Here is a 16,047-nt window from a genome sequence, read left to right on the forward strand (position 1 = left end):
TTGATTGGATGAAAAATGATTTTTACAAAAACAAAAACCAAAAACTAAAACAAAAACCACAAACAATCAATTTCATAGTTTTACAGGTGATAAGAGCACCTTCAATAAAGATTCTTCTTATGGGAGCTCTTAATATATGTACTATGTATATATCTATGTATGTATATATTATATATACAAATATGTGTGGGGTCCATAATTTTTGTGGAACCTCATCAACAAAAGTTCTTAAAGATTTTTAAAATCTTATTTTAAAAACTTTTGTCTATAGGGTTCCACAAAAATTGTGGACCCCATAAATACTTATACATATATAATATATACATACATAGATGTATACATAGTACATATTTCAAGACCTCTAAGAAACTGCAACTATACGACGTCGTTTGGTCTACCGACTCTTATTATCAGAGACAGCATGTCCTTTCAATAGCATAAGACGGCACGCAGTTTCTTCAGCAAACCTCGTTTTTTCTCCCTTAAGTATTTTATTCAGGCCTCTACTCCATCCCTCTTCTCAGTCTCCCTCCAAAAAAAATGGCGTCGGCGTCCTCTTCAGGCGGAGTCGCCGGAAGGCTTCGAAACGCATCGTTGGTTCTCGTAGGCGATAACGATTCCACAATCTCTGTGAGTACTTTTCGCTCAAACCACCTCCTCTTGTTTTCGCCCAATGCTCTTGTTTTGGAAATTTTGATTTCTGAGAAATTGAGAGATAGAAGCATAGGATGATGATGGGTTTTTCTAGTTTGAAGTGAAAAGGAGATCCTTTCTCTCATTGGTCGAAGTTGAATCCTCGCTGTTGTTTACTTTGTTTTTGCAAGGACATACGTAAAGCTGTGACTTTGATGAAGAACATTGCTGTTCAGCTGGAGAAAGATAACCAAACTGAGAAGGTGTGACTATAATGTATATTGTCAGCTTGAGGCAAAACTCTTTCCTTGATCTCTGTTTTGGGTTCCCACAGGTTAAAGACCTTGAAAACTCTGTGGCTGAGCTGTTGGATTTGTATGGTGATTGTGCTCATCGTTCCTCAGCTATTCAATCTGTTGCGAATGGGTACCAGCCTGGAGAACAGGTAAACAGACTCCTCCTTCATGTGTTAATCTAAATGCTTATTAGTTTTAGGCTGACTGCTTACTGACTCGCTTTAATTAATGACTGTAGTTAACTGACTTTAAAAAGTTGCTTGACGATGAGTTCACAAAGCTCAAGGCTACAACTCCTTCAGTGCCAGAAAATCATCATTTGATGCGCCAGTTCCGGGAAGCTGTTTGGGTATGTCATCTGGTGATGTTCTATATTATCATAGATCTGTTTATAGAATAATAACGTTGTTCAGTTAAGTTCTTAGCTTGAGTTGAACAGGTCTTTCATCCGAGTTCCTTTTAAGTTTTTGTCACTATTTTTCTGCAGAACGTTCATCATGCAGGTGAACCAATGCCTGGCGAAGACGAAGAAGACATTGTCATGACCAGTACTCAGTGCCCTTTCCTAAACGTGAAATGCCCTGTGAGCGGGAAGCCTCTCACTGAACTAACAGATCCAGTTCGCAGGTACCAGTGGATGATGCCTTTTGCGCTTTTTTTGTTGTTGTTTTCCTTTCTTAACTAGGATGTCTTGTTTCGTTCTAATGATTTTGTTTGTGATCATAAAACGTCATATTAATTCATATTTCGTGCAGCAGTAGAACTAATCAGATTCTGTACTGTATAATTACATGAATGATAGACAATTGTGACCGAGTCTTTTGGTGATGCTTTTGTGGTTGCAGTATTGATTGCAAGCACGTGTACGACAAAGCTTCAATCATGCATTACATAGCCACCAATCCCAATGCGAAATGTCCTATAGCTGGTAAGATACTTCTTTGCTCAAACGTCACATATCTCTTGTTCCTCCTCCATACTGGTTTTTGATTCCTGTGGCACACTTCTTCAAATCCTCAGGCTGCCGAGGTAAACTGAAGAGTAACAAAGTGGTTTGTGATCCAATGCTAAAGTTTGAAATTGAGGAGCTGCGCACAATGAACAAACAATCTAATAGAGACGAAGTGATTGAAGACTTCACAAATGCAGACGATGAAGATTAGAAGAGATCAAATCATCTCATAAGCAATGTTGAAGCCCATATGTTTTTCTTCAAGTTTGCAACTTTCTAACTATATTTAATCTTAATGTTAAAGTCTTGTTTTGGATGTAAATAGTCAGTGATGCTCTTTGATTCAACTCCTCGTTTTGGCTAAAGTTTTGAGTTCTTTCATTGAGGAGATTATCTCATTTCGGTTTAGTCGGTTTGGTTTAAAACTCTTTGGTTCGGCTTTGGTTAAAGTTGTTTTCAAATTCGATTTTTGTTTCGGTTTACCTCATCTCCCTCCCTCAATTACTCGAAAAGGAGGCATCTTTGAGTTAGTTTGATGCTATTCGACGAGAATGGCGTCTGCTCTCTCTGCATTTAGGGTTTCAATCTCTAGAATTAGTTCTTTCCGTGCTAGGCAATTCTCTTATCCCGCGACTTCCGGTTTAGTCCATACCAAGCGAATCATTTGCAGCTCTTCGCATTCTCTATCTTCGTCTCCGTCTGATACTTCTTCTCCATCTGTTTCGTTGATGGAAACAAATAAAAACACGAGGTGGAGACCCATGTGCTTGTATTACACTCACGGGAAGTGCACAAAGGTCAACACTTTACCACTCTAACTGATGTCCACAACCTGTTCGATGGAATGTCTGAATGATTTTGGAGACTTATCGTTTTGTGTCTCGATCGTTATCACTATTCTTTACTCGTTTTTGTTTATACTTGAATAAAATAATAAAGCTTATGTTGGTGACGTCAGATGGATGATCCTGCCCATTTGGAAGTTTTCAACCATGATTGTTCCAAGGAGCTTCCAGTGACCGCTGCTGATCTCGAGGGGAAGAAGCCACAGGAGTTCGACTTTTTCTTGGTTCTTGACTTGGAAGGAAAAGTTGAGATTCTTGAGTTTCCTGTTTTGATCGTTGACGCCAGAACCATGCAAGTCGTAGACTTGTTCCACAGGTTATAACTGCTTCCTATGTTTTAAAAGAAGCAACTCTTTATGTAATGCTTATTGTGTCTTTGGGTGTTTATAATTAATTCTTCATGAATTTCATTGCTCATGGCAAGATGTGTTGATTATTTGTTCTTTATACATAATAAGGTTTGTGAGACCCACCAAAATGAGCGAGCAAGCAATTAACAAGTACATCGAAGGCAAGTATGGAGAAGTTGGTGTTGATCGGTATGCTACTTCTATCTTACTTTTAGTATAGATATAGTGGGATGACTGTAATGCTTGTTGTGTTTTCCTTTTAGTTGCATTGATGTGATATAGTGAATTTATATTCTGCTACCATAAAATATATCCTTTTAGAGTTGGATGTGAGCAGCCTTTTGTTCCTGAAACCGTCCCACTAACTCTGTCAAAGTCGAATTGCAGAGTGTGGCATGACACAGCTATTCCATTTAAGCAAGTTGTTGAGGAGTTTGAAGGCTGGTTAGCTGAGCATGGCTTGTGGGGTAAAGAAACAGACGGGGCTCTGAATGATGCAGCTTTTGTAACCTGGTGAGAACTAATCATAGTAGATGAGCCTTGTTATGTGAATCTATGTGTGTTCTCTCTGTTGTTTCGGATACTGATTAAGTTAATGTTTATCAGTGGAAACTGGGATATAAAGACAAAGATTCCCGAGCAATGCGTAGTGGCAAATATCAATCTTCCGCAATATTTCATGGAGTGGATTAATCTCAAAGACGTCTACTTGAACTTCTACGGACGTGAGGTGAGTTGAATATTACTACCATGTCTCATCATTCTTGTGTGTGTTTATTATAAACTCATCAATTAGTGGATAAAACATGACAGGCCAGAGGAATGGTGTCAATGATGAAGCAATGTGGAATAAGGCTCATGGGAAGCCACCATCTAGGCATTGATGACACAAAGAACATCACGAGAGTGGTGCAACGGATGCTCGCTGACGGTGCAGTGTTCAAGATCACAGCACGAAGGAGCAAGTCTAATATGAGAAACGTCGAGTTTTTGTTCAAGAACCGGATCAAGTAAGCTCCCAAGGAAATATGACAGACCCAATAAGCTGTATGATTTGTTATTGCATAGAAATAGAACTGTTAAGACCACAAGTTTCTGTAAGATTTAGCGTTTGTTTTGGCTGATAAACAATTTCTCTCTTGAGATTTATTGCGATGTGATTGTTCTGACTTTTTTTGGAGCTATCTTTTCCACATCATCATCGACAAATATTTAGGTACGCAGCTAGTTTCATTCTCTATATCCATCATTAATTAGCCTTAGCCACATGCCACGCAGTAAAGATAACGGCGGATTAACATAATTAATGATAATCAGATAGCATTATGCAATGTAAGGCTATCATTGGGGAACAATGTAGGTGCAAAGCTCGAGGGACTTATTGCTTTTACATTACATGTATTTATTATGTTTACTATAGTTCTTAGCTGTCACGTAGGAGGCGATGGAGAACAAAGAATATATATAATGAAAATTGTATTGTTTTATAATATAGAGAAGCCAATTTGTTACATATTAGTATATGAATCACATGGCATGTTGACTGTCATGACAGGGCTTATTTCGCCGTTTCTTAGCAATCATACCTTTCTTTGAAACCTTATTTTTCTTAGTTGTTGCCAGTAATCCTTTTGATCTCTTAATAATTAATATACATTTTTATTCTAATTATCCACTTATAGTACTTAATTATTCTATTTTTCATTTTTTCAAACTAGTGCAGATTAGTTTCTGTATAGTCCTAAATGAAATAACAAATTGATTTTCTATCAATAATTCTTTTTATATAAGATGCAATGTATATGTTGACTCCAAAATATGAATTTTATTGGAAAATGAAAAGAATCTAATATATTCGGAATAAATCTCAAATTCCTTTGTTGTTTTCATTCAAATTTCTTTGCTTTCTTCTTTTGGCTATGTATAAAACAAAAAAATATTGACTCCACAAAAAACATTAATAATTTAACATATTTAGAAAAATAAGTGCTGAATGGTTGCCCACATGGGCACGTCCTAATAAGTCTCCATTCTTCAGAATCTATGCTTCAAATACAAACCGAACAAAAGTGGGAGAAAGAAAGAACAAATACTTATCTCTTTTTGTTATCTCTTGTCTGAGTTAAAAAAAAAAATGGATCCTACTTTGAATGATCATCAAGAGTTTGAACAAGTCGAGGCTATTGATGATCTTCTCGAAGATTTCTGGTTCTTTGATAACTTACTTGGCAGAAGATCAACAATCTTGAGGTACTGTCATTCAGATCCTTACCCTTTTTCTCCTTCTTCTCCCTCCTCCTCTTCTACTCATCCCAAACCCGAAGTCTTGAACACTGGAGATTCCGTTTTGGAGAAGAAGCTTCTAGAAGCTCTTACAGTGGGAGATTCTGTCCCACCACCGTGTACAGTGAAGGAAGAAGGTGGAGGTGAGCCTGAGAAGATGAAAAAGATGAGGAGGCAGTTCTCTGAGAAGATTAGGGTTCAAGAAAGAACAACTTACTTGCAGAAGAAGGAACCTGTGGTTCGTCGGGAGAAGGGAGCTAGAGAATGTTCTAAAAAGAACAAAACTGGTAGAAGTAGTTGTAATAACAAGAGTGTCCTGAGGGGAGGGAGTTTGCAGAGAACTCAGACATTACCTACTTACATAGGAAGAGAAGGTGATAGAAACGAGTTTGACGATCAAGAGAGCGACGATTCGAGAATGGGATACTTGATCCGTGAAGCCATCGCAAGCTCTTCTTCCGGGTTTACTACTCCAACGAAACAGAATACTCCAAAGGTGGTCTCTTCTTTCCATTGTATTTTTCTTTTTTTTTTTTGGTATGATTAGATTATTTTCTACTTTTGGAAGATTTTAATAATATATATTTCCTGTTGTGAATTTGACAAGTAATATTCAAAAAACATTGGTGCAGATGTCAAGCATTCCAAGGCATAGACCACCGAGAAACTCGAGATCAGAAGAAACTATTCAAGAAATGGCTGTCAAGTCACAAGGAAGTAAAACGCTGCGTAAGACGTTTAGCAGCATCGATACGAAAGAGATTATGACGTTGAAGGAGTTGGACATTACTGAACCGGAGAAGAAACAAGAAAAAGATGATGAAGAACAGAGGAGGGTCGTGAAAAGCCGGTCGGCAGCCGGTGTGGGACAGCCGATACCGGTTTGGGTTCCAAAGGAGTCGAGAAGAGACATGAAAGCTCAAATCAAGTTTTGGGCTCGAACCGTGGCTAGTAATGTTCGACAAGAATGTTAACAACAACAAATGATTATCTATCTATACATATATATACAGTAACTTCATTTCTCATATTCTTTCGTTCCTTTTCTGTTCAAAAACATTTATCGATTATTTTTCCAAAAATAATGAAGCAAAACATGATAATGTGTTTGATGATTTGATGCCGAAAGCTTGGAGCAATAATTTATACGAAGAAGTGGATAAAACAATCAAGTTAAATATTTTTAAGGCTATTACAAATTACAAAGAAAAATATTACATTCTTGATCAGACAATTCTACTAACACTAAACTAAATCATTTTACAATGTTTTATACATAATTATTTTATTTGTACCAACTAAAAATCAAGCATTGTTTTTTTTTCTACTAATCCAAAGATTGAGCTTCCACTTTATATTATAAAACTGATCACATTTTAAAGTTAAAAAACACATATAATTTGAATCAAGACCCTCTAAACGAAAGAGAGGCTTCGAGGAATGATATTTGAGGACGTGAACGGTGAAGATAATAAAAAATCTCCGACGGCTAAGAAGATGTCAGTGTTGCAGAGCCACCAATGTCTCTTCTCCTTCTCTCTCCCTCACCGTCTCCGTACTCCGCGTCTCATCTCCCTCTACCGTCCACCGGAATCTACCTCTCCGCTCCCTTCGCTCTCCGCTTTCACCCGGACCCGACCCGACAGAATCCGAGTATCCGCCGCCGAAGAAACCTCCGACGCGGCGGAGGAGGTAGAAGACGGTCCTGTCGAGCTTCCTCCGTCGCCAATATCTCCGTTCTCGACCACCAACTCAATCTTCGCCACTTCCGATGACCCTTCTCCGCTCCAGCTAGCCACCAGCGTAATGCTCACCGGCGCCATCACCGTCTTCCTCTTCCGATCGATTCGACGGCGAGCTAAACGCTCCAAAGAGATGGTAAAGTTTTCATCTTTCCTCTCGCTCTCAACGAATTTGAATTGAAAGTTTTGGACTTGGTGTGGGAATTGTAGACTTTTAGATCGTCTGGAGTGAAGAAGTCGTTGAAAGATGAAGCGATGGAGAAACTGAAAGCGATGGGGTCGGCTCCGATAGAAGAAGTTGGTGGTAAGTCGACGACTCCGTCGGCGGCTCAAGCGTTTCTTGGTGCGGTTTCAGCAGGTGTTATTGCTGTTATTCTATACAAGTTCACTACTACCATTGAAGCAGGACTCAATCGTCAGACTTTTTCTGATAACTTCTCGGTACAGTTCCTTCTTTCTTCTCATTGCTTGTGTCAAAGTTCCTGTTTCTGTCTATCTGTGTTTTTGTGTTAGCTGTTGTGTTTTAGCAAGTTACGTTACCTTGTGTACCAAGTATCATCATGGTCTCAATAACTGTAAATGCCCATACTTTGAGAGATAATAGTATGTAATAAAGCTGTCCTTAGTCCCATGAATTTTGAATTCAGTGCGCAGCTAGCTATAGTCATGATGTGAAGGACTTATTCTTGCAATCTATCTAAAGATTCTCACACCCATTTTTTTTTTGGTAACATCTCACACCCATGTTTATCATTAGTTGTGTGCAATACAATAAGAGTCTGGCCAAACCATGGTTATGAATTTCTATGTGCAACTAGAACTAGTTATGCATTCATTGTGAGAGACCTATTCTCGTTTGAGACCTTAAACTTCTACAATGTGTCTTCTATCTCTTTGCAGGTTAGGCAAATCACAGTAACCGTAAGGTATATATAAGATTCACCACCTTCTCTGTTTTCATCTCAAGCCATTTCTCGCAATTGTTTAGACCAAATATTCATTTTTTTTTGTGGCAGGACTATCATCAACGGTATATGCTATCTAGCAACATTTGTTTTCGGTATCAATGCCGTCGGACTTCTCCTTTACTCTGGTCAGCTAGCCTTCAATGAAGAGTCTGATGAAGCCGCCATGAAGGCCACAACAGAGACCGGAGACTCATCAGGTAACAACAACAGTGAAGTAAATAAAAGCAATGAGGATCAAAGTACAAGTGATTAGTCCAGCCTTCGTACTTTGAAAACATGTAATAATAATATCATATTCGTATTATAAATAAATGATTTTAATTTATCTTGTCACATTTTTATCTGTTTGTTGGGAAGTGATTTGATGTTGTTAGTTTCGATGGGACATATCGACCAGAGAAAGACATTAGGGCACCATTATCGGCGTCCCAAACTTCATATCTTAGCATTAAACGTATTAAAATTAAATAGAAAATAGGCAATAACACTTGGGACGCTTCTTAGTTAAGAAGTATTTGGCGTCGTCCTAAGGAGAAACGTGTCGAGTTGAGAATGGCCAAAAGAAATTGTTAAGGCAAAATCGATTTAGGAACGAGTTTAACTTTCCTGGTCTCTTTGGTTCTCTGTTGAGGGCGATTCAGAGGGAGATAGTCGTCGATCACGAGGAGAAAGAAGAAGAAGAAGATGATGACAAAGAGGAGGAAGATGAAGAAGTGGAAAAGGAGAGTGTTGATGTGAAAGAGATGAACGTTGCAAAGCAGAGTAGCGAAAACAGAGTCGATGGTGTTGAGAGTAAAAAGTACAGTCAATTTCACAACAGAACCGTTCCATCGCCGTCAGCCGTCCATAAAGTTCCGCCGCCGGTGATCAAAAGGGCATCTACCGTTTACTCGGTCCCACCAAGCAAAGGTTTTTGATCCCGAATCTCAGTGCTCTGTTTCATCATCCGCCATTTTCATACTCAACTCTGTTTTCACAACTGTGTCCAGATGCGTATGCAGAGAAAGAAGAGAACTTTACTCATCCACAGAACAAACTGCAGAGTCTGGGTGAGATTCTCGATGGTGTTCAGTGAAAACAAACAGTTTTTTTTTTAATTTCAATATATATATATATAGAACTGATGGAATGAAATGAAACAGAGGATCTTGTGATGTGGAGAGATGCATCAAGGTCGACGCTTGTGTTCGGCTTTGGAACATTTCTCATCATCTCTTCTTCATACGCCAATGATCTCAACTTCAGGTTTTTTTCTTCTCACTGGATTGAGGAATTACAAAAGTGATCGTTAGGTAGCAGAAGTATAATGCTAATGCATATGTGTGCAGCTTCATATCAGTGGTAGCGTATATTGGACTCATATATCTGGGCGTCACGTTCGTATTCAAATCTGTGATCCGCAGGTAAATGATACATATATACTTTGCATGTTGTTTGTGTGATTGATTCTAAAACTCGAGTCTTAGAGAATATTTATATGAATGGGAGCAGGGGCATAGTGGACGAGGAGGAGAAGCATTAAGGGGTTGGAGTGAGAGAGAAAGATGTGAAGAAGATACTCAGATTCATAATGCCTTACCTCAACGAGTCTCTGCTTCAACTCAGAGCCCTTTTCTCCGGCGATCCCTCCACCACCCTCAAGGTTAGCCTTCTCCTCCTCCCCCTCCTCTTTTTCTCTCCTTCTATTGATCTTAACAAATGGTAGTTAATGTTTTAATGTAATATGTTTTATTTTAAATTTATCTTTTTAATGTCATTATTTATTAAAATAAATAATTTATTTATTAAGATACATCTAAAAGTCTTACCAATAATCTTAACTTTTGTGTTTGTCCTTAACTTTTGTCTCTTAACATCAAATAATAATAAACTATATTAAGGACTTCAAAATTAGTCCCACCAATAATGTTGCCCTTAGACTAACGGACAAAAGAAGGATACAGATTTTTATGAAAAACCATCGGAATAGCGCAAGAAATTAATCGTGACTAACAAAACAAAATTTACAAACAAGGACAAATAATTCTCGGAAATTACTATTACACCCCAAATGGTTTCTCTTATTCCCACTCAATCCTTTCTTCTAGAACCCTACTCCGGCGCCGCCGCCGACTCCGACAGAAGCTTGAGGATGCGGCTCGAGCTTCCGATTTTTCCAGAAACAAGCTTCCGGCGCAAGCTTCGAAGCCGACTTCCTCGGCTCCGACTTGCAACGCGGCAGCACCGGCGGCTCGTACGCCTTGTTACCTCCTCCTACCTTCTGCTCTCTAACCGACGCAGCCGTCGTTAATAACGGCGGAGCAGCTGGGTACGAGCACGATGACCTCGGCGGCTGTAACAGCGAATGGTGAACAGGTCGTTTATCGACAGAACGCCGGCGAGAAGATGCGTTGGAGTCAACGCCGGTGACGATTCGTTTCTTGGGCTGTTGATGATGATGGTGATGATGTTCTCCGGTGGCTTCGGTTATCTTCTTCGCCGGAGGTCTTCCCGGTTGACATCTAACGAAGTCCGTGGAGCAGACCCAAGTCTCCTTGGAGACTTCCATCGATAGCTTTGGCTCGCACATCATTAGCAGTAGACAATCCGGTAACACCTTATACGGCGTCGTCTTCTCTTTCTCCATAGTTTCTCCTCTCATTATCACTTCCGGACTCGGGTCGGGTTCTCTGTTTCCTTGGTTGGATCTTTCCACGTTTGGAGTCACAGTGACAGAGGCAGCTACCTCCTCCTCCTCTTTCCTTTCTTCTTCTTCTTCTTCCATCTCAGCCACATGCTCCTCTTCTTCTTTTTCTTCCTCTATAGCGTTTCTGAGATCGTCTTCGATGTGTTTGATGATCATAGCTTCAATCTCTTCCTCATGTACCTTCGAAGCTTCTTCTTCTGAATCTTCCTCTTTGGGAGCTTCTGGTGCTGTAATAGAAACTACTTCTCTCTCGACAATAGTCTCTCCAGAAATCCATTTCTCACACAACTCGATCCGCTTCTTGTCTTCCAAGTCAAGCTCAAACCTCCTCCTCTCCTCATCTTCCTCCTCCTCTCCTCCACACACTCCCTCATCAAGCGACATCTGCCTCTCCCGAACCCGGTTCGCCAACGCAGCCACCTTAACCGGATCAGATCTACACCTCATCAACAGCAAAGCGTTCTTCGGCGGAGAACAGAGATTAATCATCCCAACATCCTCCCTCCCTCTCCTCTCCTCCGTCTTCATCTCAATCTCGCTCAAATCAAGCCCCTCAAAAACATGCCTCCGGCGACTCCTCCTCCTCCCATCCTCCGCCGCCTCCTCGTCTTCCCCTCCTCCAACCACAAGCTCTATCTCCCTCCTCTTCCCTCCCGTCTCCTCCACCGCCACAAACCACCGCGTGAAGCACGAGCTTCCTCCTCCGCCACCGCCGCACCCGCCGCCGTTATTCTTACCACGCCGCCCGTCGCTACCGCCCGTGCAAGAAGATCTACACGGTGACGAGGAGGAGGAGGAGAAGCAGTTAAGCTCGGAGCCGAACGATCTCAACGACTCGCAGATAGTCACGGGGAAATGAACCCAACGGTTCTCGCTCGCGTCGAAACGACACCCTCCTCTGTCGTTTTGGTCGGAGGACGATCTCCTGAAGCTGCTCGTCTCGCCTCTCCTCCTAGATCTCGCTCTCATCTTCTTCTTCACGTGCTTCCTCGTCTTCACCCTCACTTGACCGATACACGTCACCTTCGGAGACGACGGCTCTATGTTGTTATTATTATTACCATTTTCGTAACCCGATCCAGATCTCTTACGTCCGCCGCTATTACCGAACATCGGAGAGTTTAGAACTCCGGCCGAAGCGTTCTTTATGCTGCCGCTAGTACGGAGACGGCGGCTGAGAGAAGTGGTGAGGCAGGCGGAGCGAGCTGGGCTGAGGGAAGAGAGGCGCATGGAGGAGGAAGAAGAGAAGCGAGATGTGAAACAAATGAAGAAATCAGTTGAAGAAGATGAAGAAGCGTTTCTTGCGTTGCTGCTACTGTTAATACTTGAAGAACGGTGGGGTCTTTCAGTTTCCGCCATTGTTATCTTTGTTTTTTTTTTACTGTGAGGAGAGTGAAGTTGCTATCGACATTGGAGATGGTATAGTTTCAAGAACTAAAGTGGTGTTCTGTCGTAATTACTGAATTATCCCTAGACCTGATTAATGGAAAGATTCGTTCTTCCTGAACTTTGATAACTAGCCTTGACTAATCTAGTTGTTGTAGCTTTTTGCGGTAATGGTTAGTGAAAAGGGTGAATTAGTAATTTGTGGAGAGTGAAAGTATGTGGCCCATGAGAGTGAAATGAGTTAAAGGGTTCGTACGTCTCTGCGGACTGTGGATACACACATGTGCACACAGTAAAGGTATTGGCTTTCCCGAAAACACAAACACTCAGACACGCATGTCTCTTGTGTGTATTTGCATGTATTGTTTTCGTAGTCTTCCTTTTCTTTTTTTTTTCTTTATTAACTTTTGGTTTTTTGGTAAAATTAAATAATGCAAAGTTTTGTGTTCTGAAAAGATATGACTTTTTGTGAATTTCAAAAGTTCTTAGATATGTTTTTCCTTGTAACTAAGATTATTGGACCCCATGGACCAAGTGTTTTTTTCGTGATCTTTCTTTTTGAAAGATATTTGCATGTCATATCATATTCATGTGTGATATGCTTTTGGAAAATTGTGAATAATAATCAGCTCAGGGGTTTCTGCGCTGCAAAATTGATATTTTTTTTTTTTTGTAGAAAGGGTTTTCATTAATGAAGAAGAACCAACATATACAAAAGAAACAAAATATAGGGAGATGAAAAACAGAAGTTAAACTGATAAACAGTCCCAACCCAAAAAAAAGTACTAATCCAGAGCATAAGAGCTCTTCACCACTAGCATCAGTAAACTCCAAAAAAACAATCACAAGAATACCGAATACCAACAATGAAGAAGGAGCCGGCAGAGAAGGTGACAACCACTACAAATCATGCTTTCCCGACGTTGGCTGTCACAGCGGCAGGGGAGAGCACACACTGAATTGGCGGCGAGGAAAGAGCACAGACCAAAAACCAAAGCCGGTCCAGCAGTTGGAGTGACGATCACCTTTGCCAAACGCCAAACTCATATTACTCGAGACTCCACAATGGGCAGACCCCAAGTATGGAGCGGAGGTTCAATTCCAGGATGGCTCTACACCACCGGCGTTGGAGAAACTTCTGTCTTCATTTCCCGCAGCAGAAAGATCGGGCGAAGACAGCAGCAACCAAACCGAACCAAAGAGTTACCTGCAAAGAAAAAACCAGAGAAGCTCCTGTCGCCGGTGTCCAAACGAACACAGAGCGACACTGGGAAGGAGCATCCTGAACCGAACCGTCACCAGGAGCGAAGCTCGAATCGACTCAACAAAAGAGCCCGCAGCCCGAACCCGGTTCGCATCTGAGAACCAGAAACGATAACTCCTTTGACCAAGGCCTTGAAATTACGGTGACAACAAAACCCGCAGCACATGATGGCAGGAACAAGACCCAAAAAAAGGCAAGGAAGCCTCACAGAGCCTGGAGGAACGGTCTGGACGGGGGAGGAGCAACAGAAAGGAGGAGCAGATTCGAAGCCTCAAATCTCTCATACATAGACGTAAGCGAAACCTGAAGACCTTTTACCTGCACGCACTTGACCGGAGAGCTCGAGACTGACACACGACAGAACCGAAACCACCGAGCACGCCTAGATGAAGCCAGAGCAACAAACGTCCACCTTGAGCCTGTAACAAACATCGGGGCAACCCTCAGGACACCCAGAGAGGAAGCGAACCGAAACAGACCAGACTCCAATACCAGACCAGATCCGCAAAATAACCACCGAAACAAGCGCTATAACACCGGATGTGGAGAGGATGACGCTGCTCGGACCCCCACGCGCTACCACCTTCTGTCAGAGAACCAGATCTGAAAAAGGTAACTCCCAGATCTCCGACAAAAAACCCAAAAAGCCGACTTCACTTGATGCTCACCCTTCAAGGAACCCTCGCCCGAACACCAGAGACCGGAACACGACACAAGAATCCCGATCTGCCGGCGAGACCAGAGAATCAGAGACGGCGACGATCACCAGGGCTGCGAGCATATCGGGAGCAGAGAGGAGAGCCGCCATGAAGCAAAGAGAAACGAGGAAGAGGAGAGGGGTTGACCTCCGACACCGGCAAAAGCCAACCGGTATCGGAGAAAGGAGATTCTAAAAGTTGCCTTCAAGAGAGAGAAGAAAGAGAAGGACCCTTATCAATTTGCCTTATCAAAATTGATAGTTTTTTAAAAAAATTTAAAACACCAAACCACAGCAATAGTATGCCTGCAAACTGTAATATGTATTTATCTGGTAAAGTAAATATGTATATGACAAACAGCTTTGTTTTTGTTATCTAGTGTGTTATAATGTTCTCATTCAAACCTCTCAATGATTATAACAGTTGCGGGATATAACAATCAATAATTATTTCAATGTACATATTGGTTTGTTGATCGTACGTTGATTGATGGGGGTGGTTAGAGATGTTAGGATTTATTCCACGTTATGGAAATCAAAATGGATCTTTGCGAGAAGATATACGTCAACATGTACGTCTGTTCCTGGAAACCTCTTCGATGTTTATAAGTTATAACCAAGTGTTGGGATTTATTGGATACTTAAGAATATTCATGCTGTGTGTTTGGCTCGAAATTATAATCATTTGAGATAATTGACTGAGATTTACCCATCTAACGACCAAACATTTGGGATCACAAACGGGAAAATATTTTTTTTTTTTTCCGACAAAGTTTATTTAATAAAGGCCCAAAGCCCATCACAATTACAAGGCCCACATCAAATACGGCCCACTAACAAATCACTAACAAACCGCAAGCCCAAGAACGGCCCTAGGCCCAAGAGAGCAAAATGATGTCGGCCGCGTTCCATCGCGAACCGCCGCATCACTTCTGCCTCGACTATCACCGGAGAACCACCCACCGGTACACCGAAACCACCCCGGAGCACTTCGACTCCACACCATCTTCACCGCGACCGCCTATCCTCCCAATTAAGCCTAATCTCGGAGAGAATCAATCGTGGCCGAGATCTCATCCGCCACAGTTCAATAAAATATTAGCTAACCAAAACGAATAAATAAATTATTGTTTTTATAAAAGCGAATTAAGGGGACAACGTCTTTTTTTCTTGTTCACAATGATAAAAACAGTAGACCAGAAGTCCTAGTCACATGGTCCTGGCTAAATACGGTCGAATACAAATAATATGAAAGATATCATCTTAATAAATAAATTAAAGAAGACAAACCTTTTTTTATTGGCTCAAATAAAGAAGAAGAAATAATCTTATTATAGTAATTAAAAGCATTATAGAGCCCAAAGCTTGCACGTGATCGGACTACCCGGAGATAGGGGTAATGAGTCGACATGGCCGTTGTTCTTCTTGTTTTTTAGCTATATTATTACTACATCTTTATACAATTTAATCTAATTTTATTATACGCTTTTTTTCTCTGAGTTTTCTTCTCGTGAAGTTGTCACTTTGCTAGTTTGCTTTCTTTCTTGTGGATGCATGAAACTAAGGGCACGTCGTGTCGCTTTTTGTTGCACTTAAAAGAGTCGGACCCAGTCTCTTTTTTAAACATTTATGTTGTTCCAAAATGGAGTATGGTCAAATAATTAGAGAGATAGTATATTCTTAATAATTCAGTTTAAGAAAAGAGATGATTGCAGAGATGATTAGATAGATAAACTCGTACCAAAATATGTTTCTACACTGCTCGTGAAGTTAAATTGCATTTTATCAATAGATACAAAACCAAACAAAAAATTTAATATATAGATCCTCGAACAAACAAATAAACCTTGATAGAAAACTTAATACCCAAATATCGAAAGAACCAAATATATAAACTTCATGAAGATTAAAATGCGCATTTTTCACATGTAGTCTAAAAGTTCCA

The 16,047-nt window shown here is 40.8% G+C and overlaps 5 protein-coding genes and 1 pseudogene across 5 annotated transcripts; 5 read left to right on the forward strand and 1 right to left on the reverse strand.

The window, feature by feature from the left end:
- Nucleotides 1-430: 430 nt before the first annotated feature.
- On the forward strand, nt 431-2,262 carry LOC111215701 (E3 SUMO-protein ligase MMS21). Its single transcript, XM_022719691.2, has 7 exons — nt 431-630; nt 825-896; nt 968-1,078; nt 1,168-1,278; nt 1,417-1,556; nt 1,775-1,857; nt 1,950-2,262. The coding sequence occupies exons 1-7, from the start codon at nt 541-543 to the stop codon at nt 2,090-2,092; spliced, it is 750 nt and encodes a 249-aa protein (XP_022575412.2). The 5' UTR covers nt 431-540; the 3' UTR covers nt 2,093-2,262.
- A 139-nt stretch (nt 2,263-2,401) lies between these two features.
- On the forward strand, nt 2,402-4,248 carry BNAC05G38480D (uncharacterized exonuclease domain-containing protein At3g15140). Its single transcript, XM_013837899.3, has 6 exons — nt 2,402-2,678; nt 2,840-3,042; nt 3,185-3,265; nt 3,464-3,589; nt 3,683-3,806; nt 3,890-4,248. The coding sequence occupies exons 1-6, from the start codon at nt 2,433-2,435 to the stop codon at nt 4,088-4,090; spliced, it is 981 nt and encodes a 326-aa protein (XP_013693353.3). The 5' UTR covers nt 2,402-2,432; the 3' UTR covers nt 4,091-4,248.
- A 671-nt stretch (nt 4,249-4,919) lies between these two features.
- Nucleotides 4,920-6,474, forward strand: LOC111216082. The gene is made up of 2 exons (XM_022720372.2): nt 4,920-5,855; nt 5,992-6,474. The coding sequence occupies exons 1-2, from the start codon at nt 5,211-5,213 to the stop codon at nt 6,331-6,333; spliced, it is 987 nt and encodes a 328-aa protein (XP_022576093.2). The 5' UTR covers nt 4,920-5,210; the 3' UTR covers nt 6,334-6,474.
- Nucleotides 6,475-6,755: 281 nt separating this feature from the next.
- On the forward strand, nt 6,756-8,404 carry LOC111215702. The gene is made up of 4 exons (XM_022719692.2): nt 6,756-7,237; nt 7,312-7,542; nt 8,002-8,027; nt 8,118-8,404. The coding sequence occupies exons 1-4, from the start codon at nt 6,800-6,802 to the stop codon at nt 8,320-8,322; spliced, it is 900 nt and encodes a 299-aa protein (XP_022575413.2). The 5' UTR covers nt 6,756-6,799; the 3' UTR covers nt 8,323-8,404.
- Nucleotides 8,405-8,448: 44 nt separating this feature from the next.
- LOC111203108 lies at nt 8,449-10,027 on the forward strand (annotated as a pseudogene).
- LOC106400884 (micronuclear linker histone polyprotein) lies at nt 9,919-12,257 on the reverse strand. The gene has a single exon (XM_013841285.3). It carries the CDS (start codon nt 12,112-12,114, stop codon nt 10,153-10,155), a length of 1,962 nt encoding a protein of 653 aa, XP_013696739.3. The 5' UTR covers nt 12,115-12,257; the 3' UTR covers nt 9,919-10,152.
- Between the last annotated feature and the right edge of the window lie 3,790 nt (nt 12,258-16,047).

This window comes from Brassica napus, chromosome A5 (assembly GCF_020379485.1).
Source record: "Brassica napus cultivar Da-Ae chromosome A5, Da-Ae, whole genome shotgun sequence".
NCBI classification, from domain to species: domain Eukaryota; kingdom Viridiplantae; phylum Streptophyta; class Magnoliopsida; order Brassicales; family Brassicaceae; genus Brassica; species Brassica napus.

What these genes read in the sequence shown, in the direction of transcription:
- LOC111215702 (XM_022719692.2), top strand. Translation starts at nt 6,800, where the DNA reads ATGATATTTGAGGACGTGAACGGTGAAGATAATAAAAAATCTCCGACG. An exon ending in CTTTTTCTGATAACTTCTCG is followed by an intron (nt 7,543 to 8,001) that starts GTACAGTTCCTT and finishes ATCTCTTTGCAG; the next exon opens with GTTAGGCAAATCACAGTAAC. An exon ending in CAAATCACAGTAACCGTAAG is followed by an intron (nt 8,028 to 8,117) that starts GTATATATAAGA and finishes TTTTTGTGGCAG; the next exon opens with GACTATCATCAACGGTATAT.
- BNAC05G38480D (XM_013837899.3), top strand. Translation starts at nt 2,433, where the DNA reads ATGGCGTCTGCTCTCTCTGCATTTAGGGTTTCAATCTCTAGAATTAGT. An exon ending in CTCACGGGAAGTGCACAAAG is followed by an intron (nt 2,679 to 2,839) that starts GTCAACACTTTA and finishes TGGTGACGTCAG; the next exon opens with ATGGATGATCCTGCCCATTT. An exon ending in GGAGAAGTTGGTGTTGATCG is followed by an intron (nt 3,266 to 3,463) that starts GTATGCTACTTC and finishes GTCGAATTGCAG; the next exon opens with AGTGTGGCATGACACAGCTA.
- LOC111216082 (XM_022720372.2), top strand. Translation starts at nt 5,211, where the DNA reads ATGGATCCTACTTTGAATGATCATCAAGAGTTTGAACAAGTCGAGGCT. An exon ending in CGAAACAGAATACTCCAAAG is followed by an intron (nt 5,856 to 5,991) that starts GTGGTCTCTTCT and finishes ACATTGGTGCAG; the next exon opens with ATGTCAAGCATTCCAAGGCA.
- LOC111215701 (XM_022719691.2), top strand. Translation starts at nt 541, where the DNA reads ATGGCGTCGGCGTCCTCTTCAGGCGGAGTCGCCGGAAGGCTTCGAAAC. An exon ending in ATAACGATTCCACAATCTCT is followed by an intron (nt 631 to 824) that starts GTGAGTACTTTT and finishes TGTTTTTGCAAG; the next exon opens with GACATACGTAAAGCTGTGAC. An exon ending in CTAACAGATCCAGTTCGCAG is followed by an intron (nt 1,557 to 1,774) that starts GTACCAGTGGAT and finishes TTGTGGTTGCAG; the next exon opens with TATTGATTGCAAGCACGTGT.
- LOC106400884 (XM_013841285.3), bottom strand. Translation starts at nt 12,114, where the DNA reads ATGGCGGAAACTGAAAGACCCCACCGTTCTTCAAGTATTAACAGTAGC.